Genomic DNA, 17,506 nt, shown 5'->3' with positions numbered 1-17,506 from the left:
TCCTCAGTGAAAGTTCAAATCCCACCACCTTCCCAAGCTGCTTGTTGCCTGCTCCCCAGCTGGGGCTGTGGGGGAGTGGGCTGCTCAAGGAGGAGAACGGTGGGAAAATGAGACAGTGGATTTGTTTTAGCTCTTGCATTCTTGCCAAGAGACACCAGAGAGCAGAGATGCTGGGGACTGAGAGTCCAGGCTGTGGGGAGAGCCAACCGTGCCGTGAACTGCACCTTGTGAGGAGACAAATTGTATTCTTTGCTGTTCCTTTAGCTTGTGCCCTGAGCTGTGGGTCAGAGTTTCCTCCAGCCTGGTGTGGGGAGCGGGAAAGGGAGGCACAAGGCTGGGATGGATCATTGACCTTTGTTGAGCTGACTGCTTTTCTGTAGTATGAGGCTCCTCTAAGAAAGAATTAGCCTATGAAACTCCTGGCCCCTTGTTAACCTATGGGACTCCCAGCCACTAGATATTATCAGTGTTAACCCAGAGGATCCCCTTTCACTAAACGGTACAAATCTTAGCCCATGGGACTCCCCCTGCCATTAGGGATTGGTTGTGTTAATCTCTGGGACTGGCTGCTGGAGGGTGGACTCACTGGCAGCTCCAGGGCTGTGGGAACCAAGCTAAAGCCGTGCCCCCTTGCAGGAAAGACAGAAAGGAGGGTCCCTCAAGCTACAGCAATGGAGGCAACGGGGAGCAGCAGCCATCCCCCCAAGGTGGGAAGCCCAGCAAGGCGAAGAAAGAGGAGCAGTTCAACCTGGACAAGGCCAGCGCAGGCAGAGAGGTGGGGAATACCAGGGCTGCGTGCTTCCCCCGCTGCCCTCAGGGCTAAGCAGGGAGGGACCTGCACGTTCCCTGGCTGGGTGGGGGCTGTCCCCTGGCAGGCAGGGCTGGCTCCAATACCCCAGCGGAGCACTAGGGGGCGCTGTTCTTTAGATTGTCATCATTGAGGTACAGGCCAGCGCAGCCTCGCACTCGTGGTAACCAGACGTCTCCCTGGTTTGTCAGAGCTGGGGGGTCGTGGATCCCACTGTCCTGGCCAGATTCCCACATCGTGAATTACATTTGCCCTCCTAAAAACCACTTGGTTGCCAGAGATACATTTCTCTTCCTTTCCTGCCCTGGGCACCATTGTGGTAGCACACACGTCTTCCCCATGTGGTGTTGTGTGGGGCTATTCCCCCAGCTGCCCCACCCCAGAGGTGGCTGCACCTCAGTCACCATGTGAGCCAACCCTTCGGCTTTGTATCCGCAGGTGCTGGGCACTGACGACTACGAGACCATAGAGCAAGTGGAAAGCTATGAGAATTTAGCAGCAGGAGGAGATGAAGTTTTCGAGAACATTGACGATTTGCAGCCACATTTGCTGTCTGACCAGTAAAGCGTCTACTCCAATGTCTAACCCTAGAGCGGGAGGGGAAGAGCTGACAGTGCTTCTAAATCTCTCTTCTATTTAAACACCTGCTTGTATCGCTAGGGGTAATAGGAGCTAGAGCTGTGGGGGTGAGCGGTGGGATGGCTGGTGGTGACATGGTGGGGGTAGTGGGATATGCCTAGAACCTACACATGTCAGCAACTGAGTTAATAAGTAGAGTTACTGGCAGCAACATGATATGTTATAGAGATGTGTTGTGTTATAGAGAGGTGCGCACTAAGACGAGAGGATTGTTCTACCTTCTCTAATTTCCTGAGTTAAAAAAATCTCCCTAAAATCCTGGAAAGGGAAAATCTCAGGGCCTGGAAAGCTTCAAAAGCTCCATCAAGGCTGGAGTAAAAGGGGTGATTTGAAAAACTGGTTTATGAGAGAACTGATCACACCTGCTATGAGGTGCAATTTTATTGCCAGGTTTAACAGTGTTAACCCCTGCGACTCCCTGCTACTGGGTAACTAATGTTACCTAATCACTGCTGCAACACTTAAAGGGGTGATATTTCACCCACTCTTCCTTTCTAAATCTTGAGATCCATCCCTGCTGCTTTGTGCAAAACAGGTGGTTAATTTTGCTGTAAGTTTTTTAAAATATAGGAATCTATTTTTGTACTTTCAATGTGTTCACAGTGGTTTGATTTTATTATAATATTGGGGTGAAACTGTGGGACTCCGTGCCATTGGGTGGTAGCAGGGTTACCCCTGGAACTCTCTGCCACAGGCTAGTAACAAGATTTCCTGTCATGGGGTATCAATAAGGCTTGTCTGCACTCCTCCCTGCCTGTGGGAATTAGTGGGGTTAGCCCTGGGATTCTCTGCTTCTTGGTATTAGCAGATTTATCAGTGTGAACCCATGGAACTCACTGCTGCAGGGTGGCTGTTATAGTTAAATTCCATGCTAGTCTACTGAGGAACAGGGGAACGAGGTACAGGGCCTATTCCCCTCTCAGCAGTACCAGTTCTGATCTAGCCCAGGGAAGGGAAATGTCTGGCTTGATGGGGCAGAGATTGGGACATGGGGTCTCTCCCCTCGGGGGGAGCATTGGCTGTGGAATTGGACCAGCCAGTGGGGCAGCCTGGGGCAGTTGAGGTGGGGTTGAAATGGAACCTTCCCTCCCCTCCCCTGGGTGTTCCCTTGGGGCCATCCCAGAACAAGAGGCTCTGTCTGCGCCTAGCATGGGGAGGAGTTAACCCTTGGAGGGAGGATTCACTACAGAGAGCCGGGGTGGGGATGTCACTGGGTTGGGAGGATGGTTTATTCCAAACCCAGCTGCCCTGGCAACTCCACAGCAGTGCCCAGACTAGAGAAACTGTGCAGCACTTCACCCTGTCCTCCTCTCCAGGCTCCCGGCAGCCAGCGGTTATGGGTTCTCCCAGGCAGCCATCCATGTTGGCCACCTGCAGCTGCTGGAATGATCCTCTGGGGACTTGTCATTCTGTTTAAAGCCAGCACAGCTCAGTCTCCAAACCCCCAGCAGGGAGTTCTTCAGGTTAACAGTCAGGCTGGCTGGCTGGATGTGCCTGAAAAAGCACCTCCTCAAGTTCACACTGAACTTGCTTCCTCTTCATTTCAGCAGGTGCCTCCTGGCTCACGTCTTCTGTGCAGGGCCAAACATTTCCTCCCTTGCGTTCTCTGCTCCCGTCCCGCTCTGAGAATCAGAGAATCCCAGGGCAGGCAGAGACCTCAAGAGTCAAGTCCACCACCCTGCCCAAAGCAGGACCAACCCAACTCCATCATCCCAGCCAGGGCTTCGTCCAGCCGGGACTTAAACACCCCTAGTAATGGAGATTCCACCCCTCCCTTGGGAACCCCCCCAGTGCTTCCCCACCATCCTAGGGAAATAGTTTGTCCTAATATCCAACCTAGACTTTTCCTGCCACAACTTGGGACCATTGCTCCTCATTCTGCCACCTACACCATTGAGAACAGCCTCTCTCCAACATCTTTGGAATCTCCCTTCAGGAACTTCAAGGCTGCTCCCAAATCCCTCCTCGCTCTTCTCTTCTGCAGATTAAACAAGCCCAAATCCCTCAGCCTCCCCTCGTAGGTCATGTGCTCCAGCCCCATAATCGTTTTGGTCGCTCTCCGCTGGACCCTCTCCAATGCGTCCACACCCTTTCAATAGTGGGAGGCCCAAACCGGATGCAATACTCCAGATGTGGCGTCCCCACTGCCGAACAAAGGGGAATAATTGCTTGTCTAGTCTGCTGGCAATGCTCCTACTAATGCACCGTAACATGCCACTAGCCTTCTTGGCTGCAAAGACCCCCTGTAGACTCATCTACAGCTTCTGTTCCCCTCTTACAGACTCCGGCACGTGCCCTGCTCTGAACTTCCTCTTGGAGTTGGCGGAAGACAGACCCGCCGGACCCACTCCAAGAGCAGGCAGGCGCCTTGCACATTTCTACTGCAGCCTTGGGTGATTCACTCACCATTTCCTGCCCCATGAGCATTTCCACTTAGAGTGACGCTGTCGGAGCCCTGCACATGATGGTGACAAGATCTGTCAGCACCAGTAACACTCCAGTGGCTGCGAGCTAAGAGGGAGGGCGAATAATAAACCCAAAGTGAACGTTCCCTGACGTGAGATAAAGAGTCAACGAAAAGCCAGGGGAAGACTCTGGAAACACAGATAAGAAAGTCCCAGACACAGCGATCTGAACTTCACACTCAGGTGGGGGGCTAGCGGGCTGGGGTGTGACTGTGGGGCACAAGTGGGGCACACTGACATGCGGCACAGTGTGTGGGCTGCCCGAGTGACAACCTGCCCCGTCTGTGTTCATCCATGATCATAAAACTGTGATAACGCTAGGACAGCGTGCGCCCTGTGGGGTACCATACGAAAACTCATAAGCTGCTGAACATTATGGTCCTGCTGAAAAACAGGGACCAACACTTTATGGCGTTAAAAGAGTCTACAGGATGGCTGTTGCTGTAATACTGGGTAACACCTACACACAATTTTCTCAGAGACAAAGGCACATGGGCCCAGCCCTGTGTTACGGAGCCGTTGTCCAGCAGGGCAGAAGTGGCAGAGGAAGGGTATTGATGGGAAATGTACATTTCCTCAGTGAAAGCTCAAATCCCACTGCCTTCCCAGGCTGCTTGTCAGCTGCTCCCCAGCTGGGGGGAAGTGGTGCTGGTCAAGGAGGAGAATGGTGGGAAAATGAGACAGTGGATCCGTTTTAGCTCTCGCATTCTTCCAAGAGACACCAGAGAGCCGAGGCGCAGGGGAAGAAGGCTCCAGGCTGGAGGAGATGCAGTTGGGCCCTGTACTGCAGCTTGTGAGGAGTCCTTTGTGGTTTGTTTAGCTTGTGCCCTGAGCCGTGGGTCAGTTTCCTTCAGCCCGGCGAGGGGGGGCCACAGGCCTGGGGTGGCTCATTGGCCTTTGTTGAACTATGTCTGGGCCCCCGGGCGCAGGGCGCTGCGAGTGGGCAGAGGGCGGAGGGGGAAGAGTTTGCCGGTGCTACAGCATCGCAGGGGGCGGGAGGGACACAGCTGCTCACATCCTGGCCAGTGTCACCCCCCGTCAAATGGGCAACGGTAAAACCGGAACAGGGATGTGAATGAGGCGGTGCTGAGCACACACTGTGGGGGATGGACACAGGCAGCACTGGCTGCCCCCGGCTCTCTGCACGTGCAGGGGGCAGGCAGGATGCCGGCAGGAGGGGCATAGGGGCCTGCGCTGTGCGGGTCCGAGTGGAGTTGGCAGGATGTGGTTTCCCCAAGGGAGGAGTGAGTGCCAGACTCAGCACTGCATCGTCTCTAACCACTAGCCCTCACTCTCCTCCCGGCTTCCCCTTTTTTAACCACTCAGCTGCCCTCCACTTCCCTGCTCAGCTCATTCCCCTTCTCACCACGACCTTCACAGGCAGAGACCTGGCACCCCTGAAAGGAGCCAATCGGGGCGCCCGTGAGGCCCGGCTTCCGGCTGCCTCCAAAACCGTGGCGCGAGAGGATGTGGGGGCCAGGAGCCGGCCAGACGCCCCCTTGCACCAGGCGAGGCCTCGGAATCCTCCTCGCGCTGCTCTGCCAGGGTAAGAGCCGCAGGGAGCCGGGGGCAGGAATCCCGCAGTGCCGGGGAGAGACCCAGGACTCCTGGCTTCAGACGCCTTCCTGCGCCAGAGCTGAGACTGTCAGATACAGGACGGTGTGAGGGGCACGGGCAGAGCAGGGGGGGCTGCAGATGGGGGTTATGGGGCAGTGGCAGAGCTGGGGTCTGCGGGTTGGGATTATGAGGCACTGGCAGAGCTGGGGGGACGGCTGGTCGAGGTTGAAGGGCACTGGCAGAGCTGGAGGCTGTGGGTCGAGGTTATGGGGCACTAGCAGAGCTGGGGGCTGTGGGTCGAGGTTATGGGGCACTAGCAGAGCTGGGGGCTGTGGGTCGAGGTTATGGGGCACTAGCAGAGCTGGGGGCTGTGGGTCGGGGTTATGGGGCACTAGCAGATCTGGGGGCTGTGGGTCGAAGTTATGGGGCACTAGCAGAGCTGGGGGCTGTGGGTCGGGGTTATGGGGCACTAGCAGAGCTGGGGGCTGTGGGTCGGGGTTATGAGGCACTAGCAGAGCTGGGGGCTGTGGGTCGAGGTTATGGGGCACTAGCAGAGCTGGGGGCTGTGGGTCGGGGTTATGGGGCACTAGCAGAGCTGGGGGCTGTGGGTCGGGGTTATGAGGCACTAGCAGAGCTGGGGGCTGTGGGTCGAGGTTATGGGGCACTAGCAGAGCTGGGGGCTGTGGGTCGGGGTTATGAGGCACTAGCAGAGCTGGGGGCTGTGGGTCGAGGTTATGGGGCACTAGCAGGGCTCGTCTGTTCCCCTGCAGCCCAGCTCTCCCAGGGGCAGGTCTATCGGATCCATGTGGCGCCCCATGTCACGGTGCAGCAGGGCCTCTGCGTGCTGCTCCCCTGCCATTTCACAGCCGATTTCAAGTCCCCCGGGCCTGTCTACAAATACTGGTTCCGCAGAGACGTAGACAAGGACCGCTGCGTGCCCGTGGCCAGCACCAACCCGGACAGGCCTCCACTGGCGCCCAGGGGTCGGATCCGCCTAGCTGGGGAGGCTGAGAACGACTGCTCCTTGATCATCAGCGACGTGCGGGCTGAAGACCAGGAGCACTACTTCTTCCGCTTCGAGAAGGGAGAGAGCAAATACAGCTACGTGGAGAACCAGACGCTGGTGGACATCACAGGTGCAGAATGGGGCCCAGTAATACTGAGTTTAGTTATGCCCAGTGGAGAGGAGTCCCATGGGTGAGTCCCAAAAATACCCTGTGGCAGGGAGTTCCACAGGTGATCTCCAATAATACTCTGGGGCAGGAAGTTCCTCGGGTTAGTTCCAATAACACTCAGTGGTGGGGAGTTCCACAGGTTAGCCCCAACTATACCCAGTGGAGGACAGTTCCACCAGTTAGCACGAATAATATCACGTGGCATGGCATGCCAGGGATTAACCCCAGTAACGCCCCACAGGGCTGAATCTTAATGGTTTTTCCTCCCTAGAACTGAGGGACCAGCCAGTCCTGAGGGTCCCTGAGGTGCTGAAGCCCGGGCAGCCAGTGAATGTGACCTGCCAGGCTCCAGGCACCTGCTCTGGGACCCCTCCCCAAATCACCTGGACAGGAGGGTTCAACTACTCGGCCATGAACGTCTCAGAGCCCCAGGGGAACGGCAGCGTCTCCTACAGCTCCATGCTCCACTTCACGCCCACTCTGGCCCACGATGGCGAAGAGCTCCGCTGCACCGTCACGTATCCTGCGGTCGGGGTGTCCACCCGCCGAGCCCTCCGGCTCCACGTCGGCTGTGAGTCGCCCTGTGCAGCATTGGCAGGGAAATGGGGTCTAGTGGTTACGGAGACAGGCAGGACTCCTGGGTTCTGTGGCTGGTGATGCGAAGGAAGTGGGGGCTCATGGTTGTAGAGGGGGTGGCACTGAGAGCCAGGAGGGCAGTGGGGTCCCAGGAGGCAAATCTCCTACATGCCTCGTGTCCCGTTGCAGATGCGCCAGAGCTGCTGCCGGGGGGGAACTGCACGGTGCAGGGCAGCGGGCCCAGGGGGGCGGCCACATGTTACTGCGCGGCCGAGGGGCATCCCTTGCCCCGCATCCAGTGGCTCCTGCCCGACCGCACCCTCCCAGGGGACTTCGAGGGCCCTGAGCTGTGGACCAAGTCGTGGGCACAAGGCCAGGCCGTGAGCGGGGAGCTGCAGGGCCCGGCCGGGGCCCTGGCCAACGTGTCCTGCGTCGCCACCAACGCCCACGGGCAGAGCCAGGCCGAGCTGTCCCTCATGCCTACAGGTACTGGGTACCCATGGCGGTGGGAGTGGGGCACTCTGCTACCATAATTACTCATGTATACGTCTGATTCTGGGTATAAGCTGCAGGGTTGGGGCAGCTGGGTGATGGGGGCTGGCATGGGATGTGCTGCTACTATAATTACACTCATACACAGTCATGTCTCCTAGTACTGTAATTACTCTCGGCCCAAATATAATTTTCCTTTTATTTAATATAGTCTGAGTGTGGGGGTGCGGTTACCATATATCCCACATGCAAATAGAATCCACCTCTTCCCCCCCCTCCAATTTACCTCAGAGCCAGGGGATCCCAGAAAGCGCTGGGTAGCTAGTGAGCCCTTACCCTATTTTCTTAGACATACACCAGATGCCCACCTAATTCCTCTGAGGGGAGGGGACAATAGCACCTTCCCCCCCCCCCCCCCCCATACATGAACAGGCTGTAACTAACTGTAATTCCCTTCATACACATGCTTCCCCATTTCCTGCTTGACAGAATTAATCCCAGGGCTCACACCATTAATCCCACCACTGACACCATCTGTGTCCGTGTCTCTCCTCAGGTGATGGTAATTTCCTGCTTATAGTCTCCACTGGAGTCACTGGTGGCATTTTACTCCTCTTGGTGCTGGCAATCGTGGTCTGGAAGGTTGCCAGAGCCAGGTGAGGGCACCGGGGCAGGGGCTTGGAGCGGAGGGCAGACAGACCAAGGAGAACCGAGGGTGGTGAATTCATTAACACACAGGGAGATACCCGTGGAAAGCAGGCAACTCTAAAGGGACTGGATGCTGCTCTCCTGTAGCATGAGGCTCCTCTGAGACACAATTAGCCTACAGACCCTCTGCTATTTAGTAGTAGCAGGGATAACCTGTGGAACTCCATGTCACCAGATATTATCAAAGTAAACCCACAGGATCCCCTTTCACTTAATGATAGTATCCTTAACCAAAGGGGCTCCCTACAACTAAATAGAAGTAGATTTAACCCTTGAAACTCCCTGCCACTGGGGATTGGTTGCATTAACCTCTAGGACTAGCAGCACCAGGGCTGTGGGAATTGAGCTAAGGGCTGTTCCCTTCTGCAGGAAAGACACAGAGGAGGGCCCTTCAAGCAACAAGAAAAGAGGCAACGGGGAGCAGCAGCCGTCCCCCAAAAGAGAGAAGTCCAGGAAGGCGAAGAAAGAGAAGCAGTCCAACCTGTACAAGGCCAATGTAGGGGCAAAGGTGGGGAACGCCAGGGCCACGGGCCTCTGCATATGCCTTCCCTCGATGGGTGGGAGCTGTCCCCTGGCAATTTGGGCTGTTCCCAGAGCCCCAGTGCAACACTAGGGGGCGCTGTGCTGCAGTTGTTTTCCCTGAGATACTGGCCAGAGCCTCTGAATGCTGTTGGTAACCAGACATCTTCTCTGATTGTCAGAGCTTGGTAGTCATGGATCTGGCTGTTGTCCAGATTCCCAGATAATTAAAGGCATTTGCCTTCCAAACAGCCATGCTTTTCCCTAGATACATTAGACTTCCTTCATGCCTCTGGCTGCAAATTGACACCAAGTGAGCTATCCCCATGTGGCGTTGTATGGGGCCGTTCCCCAGCTGCTCCACCCCATGGGTAGCTGCATCTCAGTCACCGTGTGAATGAACCCTTCCCTTTTGCAGTCTCTAGAGCTGAGCAGTGATGACTATATGAACATGGAGCAAGTGGAAAGTGACAAGAATTTAGCAGAAGGAGGAGATGGAGTCTACGAGAATATTGATGGTTTACAGCCACGTTTTCTGCCTGACCAGACCTACTCCAATGTCTATCCCTAGAGCAGGAGTGGAAGAGCTGACAGTGCGTCTAAGTACCTCTTCTATTTAAGCAACTGCTTGTACCACTTGTAATAATTGTTGTTAGAGCCGTGGGGTGAATGCTGGGATGGCTGGTGGTGACATGGTGGGTGCGGTGGGATACGTCTAGAAGCAACACATTAAGAAGTAGTGTCACTTGCTCCCTATGGTACCAGGGATGGTTTAGTCACCATGTGGAGCAGCAGAATACCCCCCTTCCTTCCCCCCCCCACACACACCAGCCCAAGGTCATGTGTCAACTTCTCTGCACATAAGCTGATGTCTGTTAACAAGGCCCCATCCCCAGATGCCCAGTCAGTTTTGGTACCATTGATGACATAACAGCAGACACCCATAGAGGTCATGCCCATAGCATCAGCTGATCCTTGTGCCAGGTCCCCTTAATGTGTTTGAGTGAAATGAATGTAGAACCCTGGAATGCTAAGAAGAGAGGATTTTTCTACCACCTCCGATTTCCTAAGTATTCCAATATCTCCCTAAAATCCTGGAAGGGGAAAATCTCAGGGGCTTGAAAGGTTCAAATGCCCCATCAGGGCAGGGTGAAAAGGGGGGAACTTCAAACACTGCAGATGGTGAAAGAACTGATGAAAACTGTCATTGGTTGCAGTTTTACTGGTGGGTTTAGTGGTGCTAATCTCTGGAACTCCCTGCCACTGGATATTAGAGGGGTTAATCCTTGAGAATCACTCCTGTAGTGCTTAGAAGGGAGATATTTCACCCCATGCTTTCTTTCTAAATTTTGAGAGCCATCCTTACTGTTTTGCCCCTGTCATGTTTATGAGGGTTAGCCAGCAGCCTGGGGACTAAGGGGTTAACTACACCTAGCCAGATGGAGTGGCCAATAGGAATGTAGGTAGGACTTTCAAAGTGGGACAAAGGAATTTGGGGTTTTCCGCAATGCTGCTACACTGATTATTTTTCGGGAATAACGGCATTGCACAAGATGGTTTTTCTTGCACAAGAAGGGGCAGTGTAGACAGCTCCTTCTGGCGCATGAGCCTCTTCAGCAAAATGACGGCTCATTAGATATGCAAATGAGGCTCGTCAATATTCCACGCTTAGTCTCATTTGCATATCTCTGGCGCAAGATCACGCCAGCGTAGACATAGCCCCGGAAACAATTCTTCACTTTCTGTAAGAAGGGAAAAGTTTAGATAAATCCGTTGGGTTTTACTGTTTTATGGTTTGGGTATGGGATCTGCTGTCTGTGCACTTTTTAAAAAATGTTTTGGCTTTTCTTTGTAACTAAGTTCTAGGCCCATGGAGTTTCTCCATGAGTATATTTTGTTACCTTGCCATCTAGTCATAATGCTTACAGTAGGAATATTGTGGTGATAAAAGTTTTCTCTTTTTTTTAAAATTAACCTCGTATTGGTAATGGTGGTGTCCTGCTTTTTACTTTAGGGGTGAGATTTCCCAGATGATCTTTCCCCTGATTTCTTTATTAATATTTAGGTGGTGGCAGTGAAAGTTTTATTCCCAAAATCTAGGGTTTTAAGATTTTGGGGGAAGTTTTCTACCAAAGCCTGGTAGATAAGGTTTTGGGGTACACTTGCTGGCCCCCACTTCAGCAGAGTGAATATGTGGACAAAGCTGGCAACGGGGTTTGTTGCAAGGGAAGGTACCAGGGTTGGTATTAGTGTGGTATGTCCTCTGATTGTTGGTAAGAATCATCTTGAGGTTAGGTGGTTGTCTATAGGAGACTATGGGTCTGTCTCCCAGAGCCTCTCGGAGTTTAGTATCCTGTTCCAGTATAGGCTGTAGTTTATTGATAATGTGTTGGACAGGTTTAAGTCGGGGGCTGTAGGTGATGACAAGTGGTGTTCTATTGTTGGTTTTCTTGGATCTGTCATCACCTACAGCCCCCAACGTAAACCTGTCCAACACATTATCAATAAACTAGCCAGCTTTGTCCACATATTCACTCTGCTGATACCATTATTGGACCCAACCAAGTGAGTTATAAGATCAAGAACACATATTCCTGCACATCCAGAAATATAATTTATGCAATCATGTGCCGAAAGTGTCCGTCTGCTATGTACATTGGACAAACGTCTCAGACACTTCACCAAAGGATCAATGCCCACAAAACAGATATCAGACAGGATCACAAAGAAAAAACAGTTTCTTGCCATTTCAACCAGAAAGAACATTGTCTCAATGACCTGATTACCTGCATCCTGCTTCAAAGACCTTTTAAGACTTCACTTGAAAGAGAATCCTCTGAACTGTCATTCATGCTTAAATTCGACACTTTACACTCAAATTTGAATAAAGATGCTAATTATCTTACCCATTACAGATAGCTTCCCCAATTATCACCTCATTAGCTCACAAACATTTACCTCCCCCCCTTAATGACTTCTTTGTTTCGGTCTTCACCGAGAAGTCTGAAGGAATGCCTAACATAGTGAATGTTAGTGGGAAACAGCCAGCATGGATTTGTAAAGAACAAATCATGTCAAACCAATCTGATAGCTTTCTTTGATAGGATAATGAGTCTTGTGGATAAGGGAGAAGCAGTGGACGTGGTATACCTAGACTTTAGTAAGGCATTTGATATGGTCTCACATGATATTCTTATCAATAATTGAGGCAAATACATAGATCGGGCTACTATAAGGTGGGTGCATAACTGGCTGGATAACCATACTCAGAGAGTAGTTATTAATGGTTCTCAATCCTGCAGGAAAGGTATAACAAGTGGGGTTCCGCGGGGGTCTGTTTTGGGACCGGCTCTGTTCAATATCTTTATCAAGGATTTAGATATTGGCGTAGAAATTACGCTTATTAAGTTTGCAGATGATACCAAGCTGGGAGGGGTTGCAACTGCTCTGGAGGATAGGGTCATAATTGAAAATGACCTGGACAATTGGAGAAATAGTCTGAGGTAAACAGGATGAAGTTTAATAAAGACAAATGCAAAGTGCTCCACTTAGGAAGGAACAATCAGTTTCACACATACAGAATGGGAAGAGACTGTCTAGGAAGGAGCATGGCAGAAGGGGATCTCGGGGTTACAGTGGACCACAAGCTAAATATGAGTCAACAGTGTGATGCTGTTTCAAAAAAAGCAAACATGATTCTGGGATGCATTAGCAGGTGTGTTGTGAGCAAGACACGAGAAGTCATTATTCCGTTCTGCTTTGCGCTGCTTAGGCCTCAGTTGGAGTATTGTGTCCAGTTCTGGGCACCGCATTTCAAGAAAGATGTGGAGAAATTGGAGAGGGTCCAGAGAAGAGCAACGAGAATGATTAAAGGTCTAGAGAACATGACCTATGAGGGAAGGCTGAAGGAATTGGGTTTCTTTAGTTTAGAAAAGAGAAGATTGAGGGGGGACATGAGAGCAGTTTTCAGGTATCTAAAAGGGTGTCATAAGGAGGAGGGAGAAAACTTGTTCATCTTGGCCTCCGAGGATAGAACAAGAAGCAATGGGCTTAAACTGCAGCAAGGGAGGTTTAGGTTGGACATTAGGAAAAAGTTCCTAACTGTCAGGGTGGTCAAACACTGGAATAAATTGCCCAGGGAAATTGTGGAATCTCCATCTGTGGAGATATTTAAGAGAAGGTTAGATAGATGTCTATCAGGGATGGTCTAGTCAATACTTGGTCTTGCCATGAGGGCAGGGGACTGGACTTGATGACCTCTCGAGATCCCTTCCAGTCCTAGTATTGTATGATTCTATTAATCTGATCCATATATTTCTATCTGTTCTTCTTCCTCAAACATGTCCTCTTCTTCGACTTCTTCTTTCTCTTCAGCATCATCAATATCTTCTTCCTCATTTCTCTAATTCTGTTTCCTTTTTTCTCTTTTGGATTTCAACAGAGCATCATTTGGGTTTTTAAGAAGCTTTATATTATGGGCTATGAATGTGTGCTTGCCTGCCCTTTCTTGTGTTAACTTGTTTCTTTTTGCGTTATGACTGATACTGTAAGTACTGAAACTTCTTTCAGTTGTTGCCGTTGTTGGTGGCATATTCAATATGTTGATCACTGCTTTCCCTAATTTTGATCCATAGCAAATACCTTTCCATCATGTTACTTCATCTACTGAGCCAGCTGATTTTGTTACATACGATTTTCCAAAAAAACCTTCTTTAGCACGATGCTCTGCAATGACTTTTGCTGAGTGATCAGTGCCATACGTTCTTGTGACTAATTTATCGATGAATTCAGTTCCTTGTATTTGTTAATTTCTAGTAATTGCAGCATAGTGAATGTCTTTTAGAGCCATATCTTTTCTTTTTTCAATACTTTTCATCACATCCTCTTTTTTCTTGTTTGGTAAGTGGACTTTTGGGAAGTAGCCTATCAAAATGATTGCTTAATTCCCTGAAACATTCAGGAACTTTGTTCATTTTTGGCTGGTCAGATTCAAGCAGCATAATCCATTTAACAACAGGACTTATCAGTGCATGCAGTTTTTGGACCCGTATCCAAAATACATCTTCATTCAAGATTGAATTCCTGGTACGTTTGCTCAGTTTAGTCTGTAAATCTTCATGGACAGAAAGGCATTTTAAGACATGTTTTGATTTCAATAAGGTTTCCAAACAATATAAAATGGAACCCCACCTAGTTTTAACTGGTAATTTATGTGCACAAGTTTGATTTTTCTCTTTTTGAAATGCAGTAAAATGAGCTCGTAAAACTTGCGATTTGTTAATTTCCTTCACAATGGTTTTACAGGTAGCTTCAGTTTCTTGAACAGATTTTAAGTTACTGAATTTTAAGTTACTAAATTAAAAAATTTAGTGTATGAGCAACACAAGTGTACATAGCAATGAGATTGTATTTTTTGTTAAGCACTGATAAGGATTTCACCATTACTGCAGCATTATCGGTGACAATGGCACCAAATTTTTCAGCGCCTATTTCTGTCATTATTTCTTCCATACGGAATGCCATATACTCAGCAGTATGGCGTTCAACATCGCTTGCCACTGTCTTGTAAAACACTGGTTGGGGTGTTGATATAATAAAATTGATAACAGATTCATTTCTTCAGTTGCTCCGAGCATCACACTGCAGTGCAAGAGAAGAGGCTTCAGCAATTTTTGTTTTTATAAGAGCATCAACACGTTGATATTCAGCTTCCAAAAGTGTGTTAGAAAGTGTGTACTTTGATGGCATCTTGAACGATGGTCTTAATTTTTGCATGAAAATAATCCAATCTTTGTTTTCAACCAGTGAGAGAGGTGATCCCGGTGAGAAAATAACTCATGCAAAAAAATCATCCAAACCTGTTTTCAGTGTCATTCATAGACTCAAAGTAGTGACTTACAGCATGAGACCCCTTGGCTGAACTAGACGTGGAAGGTGGTGATGTAAATTCACTAGCACTAGCGCAGTGTTCTATAGACGTTGATGGCTGAGGTGGTCTGCTTCAGGACCAGGGCTGGCTCTAGGCACCAGCAAAACAAGCAGGTGCTTGGGGCGGCAAATTGCCAGGGGCGGCATTCCGGCCCAGAGGAGCAGGGCAGCAGGGAGCCCCCCGGAGGCCGCCCCAAGCTGGGAACCCTGCGCCCAGCTGCTCAGAGCCTGCGCCTTGCCCCAGGGCGCTGGGAGCTCTGAGCGGGCAGCCCCGAGGTGCGGCCACTGCTGGGGTGCTTCATGGAGGGTGGCGCGGGGTGGCCGCGGCTGCTGCTGCTGGTGATGCTGAGCCCGGCAGCCTCTTCTTCACCTTTGAGTGAGCGCCCCCCCTACCCCAGCCCATGTGCCCCCTCGTCCGGCCCCCCCCATGCACCTTGCTCCCCTGCAACTCCGCCTCCCGCCCGTGGCACCACCATCTGTGTACCACCCTGTTGGCCACCCCCACCTGTGTTCTCTCCCCTGCAACTCCCCTGCCTGTGAACCCCCCTTGCCCAACTGTCCCCCCCACCTGTGTGCCCTGCCCACTGTCCTGCGACCCCCCTGCCCTCCTCCCCCCTCTCTTCTCCTCCCCCGGGTAGGCCTCTGCCCTCCAGAGGTGAAAGGCTCTTGGGCAGGTTTGGATGCATCTGCTCAAACCCCTTCTCACAAACTCACCATTCCAAATGATCTGATTGGCTGCATCATCGGGCGTCAAGGCCCCAAAATCAATGAGATCCGCCAGATGTCTGGGGCGTAGATCAAAACTGCCAATCCAGTGGAAGGATCTGCTGACAGGCAGGGTACCATAATCTGCAGCCAGCATTAGCCTGGCCAAGTATCTAATTAGTGTCAGGCTTCCTTCGGAGACTGGTGGAATGGAAAGCAGCTAGGATGATGCAAACACGTCATTACCCCTTCAGCTGTTCATCCCCATGCTCCATCTGTGTAGTTTCTAAGCAGTCAGATTCCAGCTTTTAACTAGTTTGTAAATTTCCGTTTCTACACGCTTTTCCCATCCACTCATGATTTTTTTTAATTACAGCATTTTAATTCCTTTCTCTGTTCAGCTGCTAAAATGCTGAGATTCATATCTTAGTTTTATCAGCTTTTCCCTTTTTTTGGCTCATGCAGTTTTCTATTTGTCATGAAATGTCAGAGTGGAATATTAATACATTGCAGTTTAGTTCTGTAATGTCAGGAATTTTTTTTTAAAAGATAAAAAGATGGACTGGAAGAAAAAAAACCCGCACCCCACCTCCTGGCCCACTGCAACTCTGCTGGGATCGCATCTCCTCTTCTCCTTCCCCTGCCGCCTCCCTGATGCCCACCTGGATCCCCATCTCCGGTCTGGCTCTCTAAATAATCCCCCCTCTCCCTACTCTCGGGGCCCTGAACCCTCCCCCCCACACACACCTGCCAAGGAACCTAGCTTCCTTGTGCTGTGTCCTGACAACCTCACCCCTGCCTGGGACCCAAGTGATTCTCCCTCCCCCTTTGTCTGAGGAAGGGGTATGCTGGTGTTCCCAGTTTCCATGTCCCCAAGTCCGTTTCTGTCTGGGGCAGGAGAGCTTTATTAAAATTGGAACTGCGATCCCGTTTAAATAGACTTTGTTTTAAATAATATACCTTTAAAATTAAATTACAAATTATTATGGACTAAATGTATCATAACCTATTTAAATAACTTATGAATTACATTTAAAAACTAAATAGAACATGTGTCCTGTCCACTTTTAAAGAAATTCTACCAGTTCATTAGTGTAAGTTGCTGTGTAAGCACCCAGAACCAGTTTACATCAGCAGTAGCTTCTTCCGCAGGTCAAGAGAGAATGTTTTTATCACTTTGGTTTATTCAGCTAGTTCAATTCAATGATTAGTTCATTCACCGTTGCAAAACCGAGAGTTGACGAAGCAGAAAAACTTGTTTTCCTCTTCTCTCACTAAAAAACTGGTTATGAGAGCGTTCTAACATCTTGAAGAACATGATGACTAGATTAGAACTGTTAAATTCACTAAGGATATTTCCTTTGATTAATAAATGAATTTTAGATGCAAAATGTGTTTGCATACTTTTTTGTTATGCGTCCTTCACATGTTAGAGTTTTATTTCATACAAAAATTAAATGCTGATTTTTGTTTATTTTAAATGGAATTTCCATCCAGACATAAGTAGATGCAAATTGTATGTTTTAAAAAAAGTAGCCAACACTTAGCAAATAATAAATGGAGTAAAACCTGTCTCTTAAATGTTCCTATTATAACCATTTTATAATAGAATAAAAATGTAAAAAGTAAGAATCTGATTACATGTAAGTTACACAATTACTGGGCATTTATTTAGTTGATAGTTGTACTGAGTGTATTCTCCTGGTTAGTAAATAGAAGCACCACATTTGGAATAAAGGTTATATTAGTTGGAAATCAACATATTTTAAAGGTTGCTAATCAATAAGATTCAACCATCCTTTAGGAAAATATTTTAAAAGTATAATTTAAATCAATGTTTTCTGGTTGCCGGTTTAATTCATGATTAAAATTAGAGATTTAAATCAAAGCTATTTAAATCAATCCACCCTGCTTCAGAGGTTGTTTGGTTCATC

At 49.8% G+C, this 17,506-nt stretch overlaps 1 protein-coding gene across 4 annotated transcripts; it reads left to right on the top strand.

Annotated features, from left to right (window-relative positions):
- Positions 1-5,137: 5,137 nt before the first annotated feature.
- Positions 5,138-16,648, top strand: LOC102453941 (sialic acid-binding Ig-like lectin 13). 4 transcript variants are annotated; one of them, XM_075907393.2, is made up of 7 exons: positions 5,147-5,458; positions 6,240-6,605; positions 6,916-7,215; positions 7,410-7,706; positions 8,269-8,368; positions 8,790-8,916; positions 9,358-16,648. In XM_075907393.2, exons 1-7 carry the CDS (start codon positions 5,380-5,382, stop codon positions 9,508-9,510), a joined length of 1,422 nt encoding a protein of 473 aa, XP_075763508.2. In that variant the 5' UTR covers positions 5,147-5,379; the 3' UTR covers positions 9,511-16,648. The 4 variants fall into 4 exon arrangements, with proteins under 4 accessions (XP_089628424.1, XP_089628425.1, XP_075763508.2 ...); XM_075907392.2 differs by having other exon boundaries at positions 5,151-5,458; positions 8,790-8,928; XM_089772298.1 differs by lacking the exon at positions 8,269-8,368 and having other exon boundaries at positions 5,138-5,458; positions 9,358-9,495.
- Positions 16,649-17,506: the final 858 nt, after the last annotated feature.

The sequence above is a fragment of the Pelodiscus sinensis genome, chromosome 22, assembly GCF_052426305.1.
Source record: "Pelodiscus sinensis isolate ZL-2025 chromosome 22, ASM5242630v1, whole genome shotgun sequence".
In the NCBI taxonomy this organism is placed as follows: domain Eukaryota; kingdom Metazoa; phylum Chordata; order Testudines; family Trionychidae; genus Pelodiscus; species Pelodiscus sinensis.
The sequence above is the reverse complement of the archived record's forward strand: the minus strand, read 5'-3'. Positions and strand labels throughout refer to the sequence as shown.

Coding starts and splice junctions, on each gene's coding strand:
- LOC102453941 (XM_075907392.2), top strand. CDS start 5,380: ATGTGGGGGCCAGGAGCCGGCCAGACGCCCCCTTGCACCAGGCGAGGC. Junction 5,459..6,239: donor CCTCGCGCTGCTCTGCCAGG/GTAAGAGCCGCA, acceptor GTTCCCCTGCAG/CCCAGCTCTCCCAGGGGCAG. Junction 6,606..6,915: donor GACGCTGGTGGACATCACAG/GTGCAGAATGGG, acceptor TTTCCTCCCTAG/AACTGAGGGACCAGCCAGTC.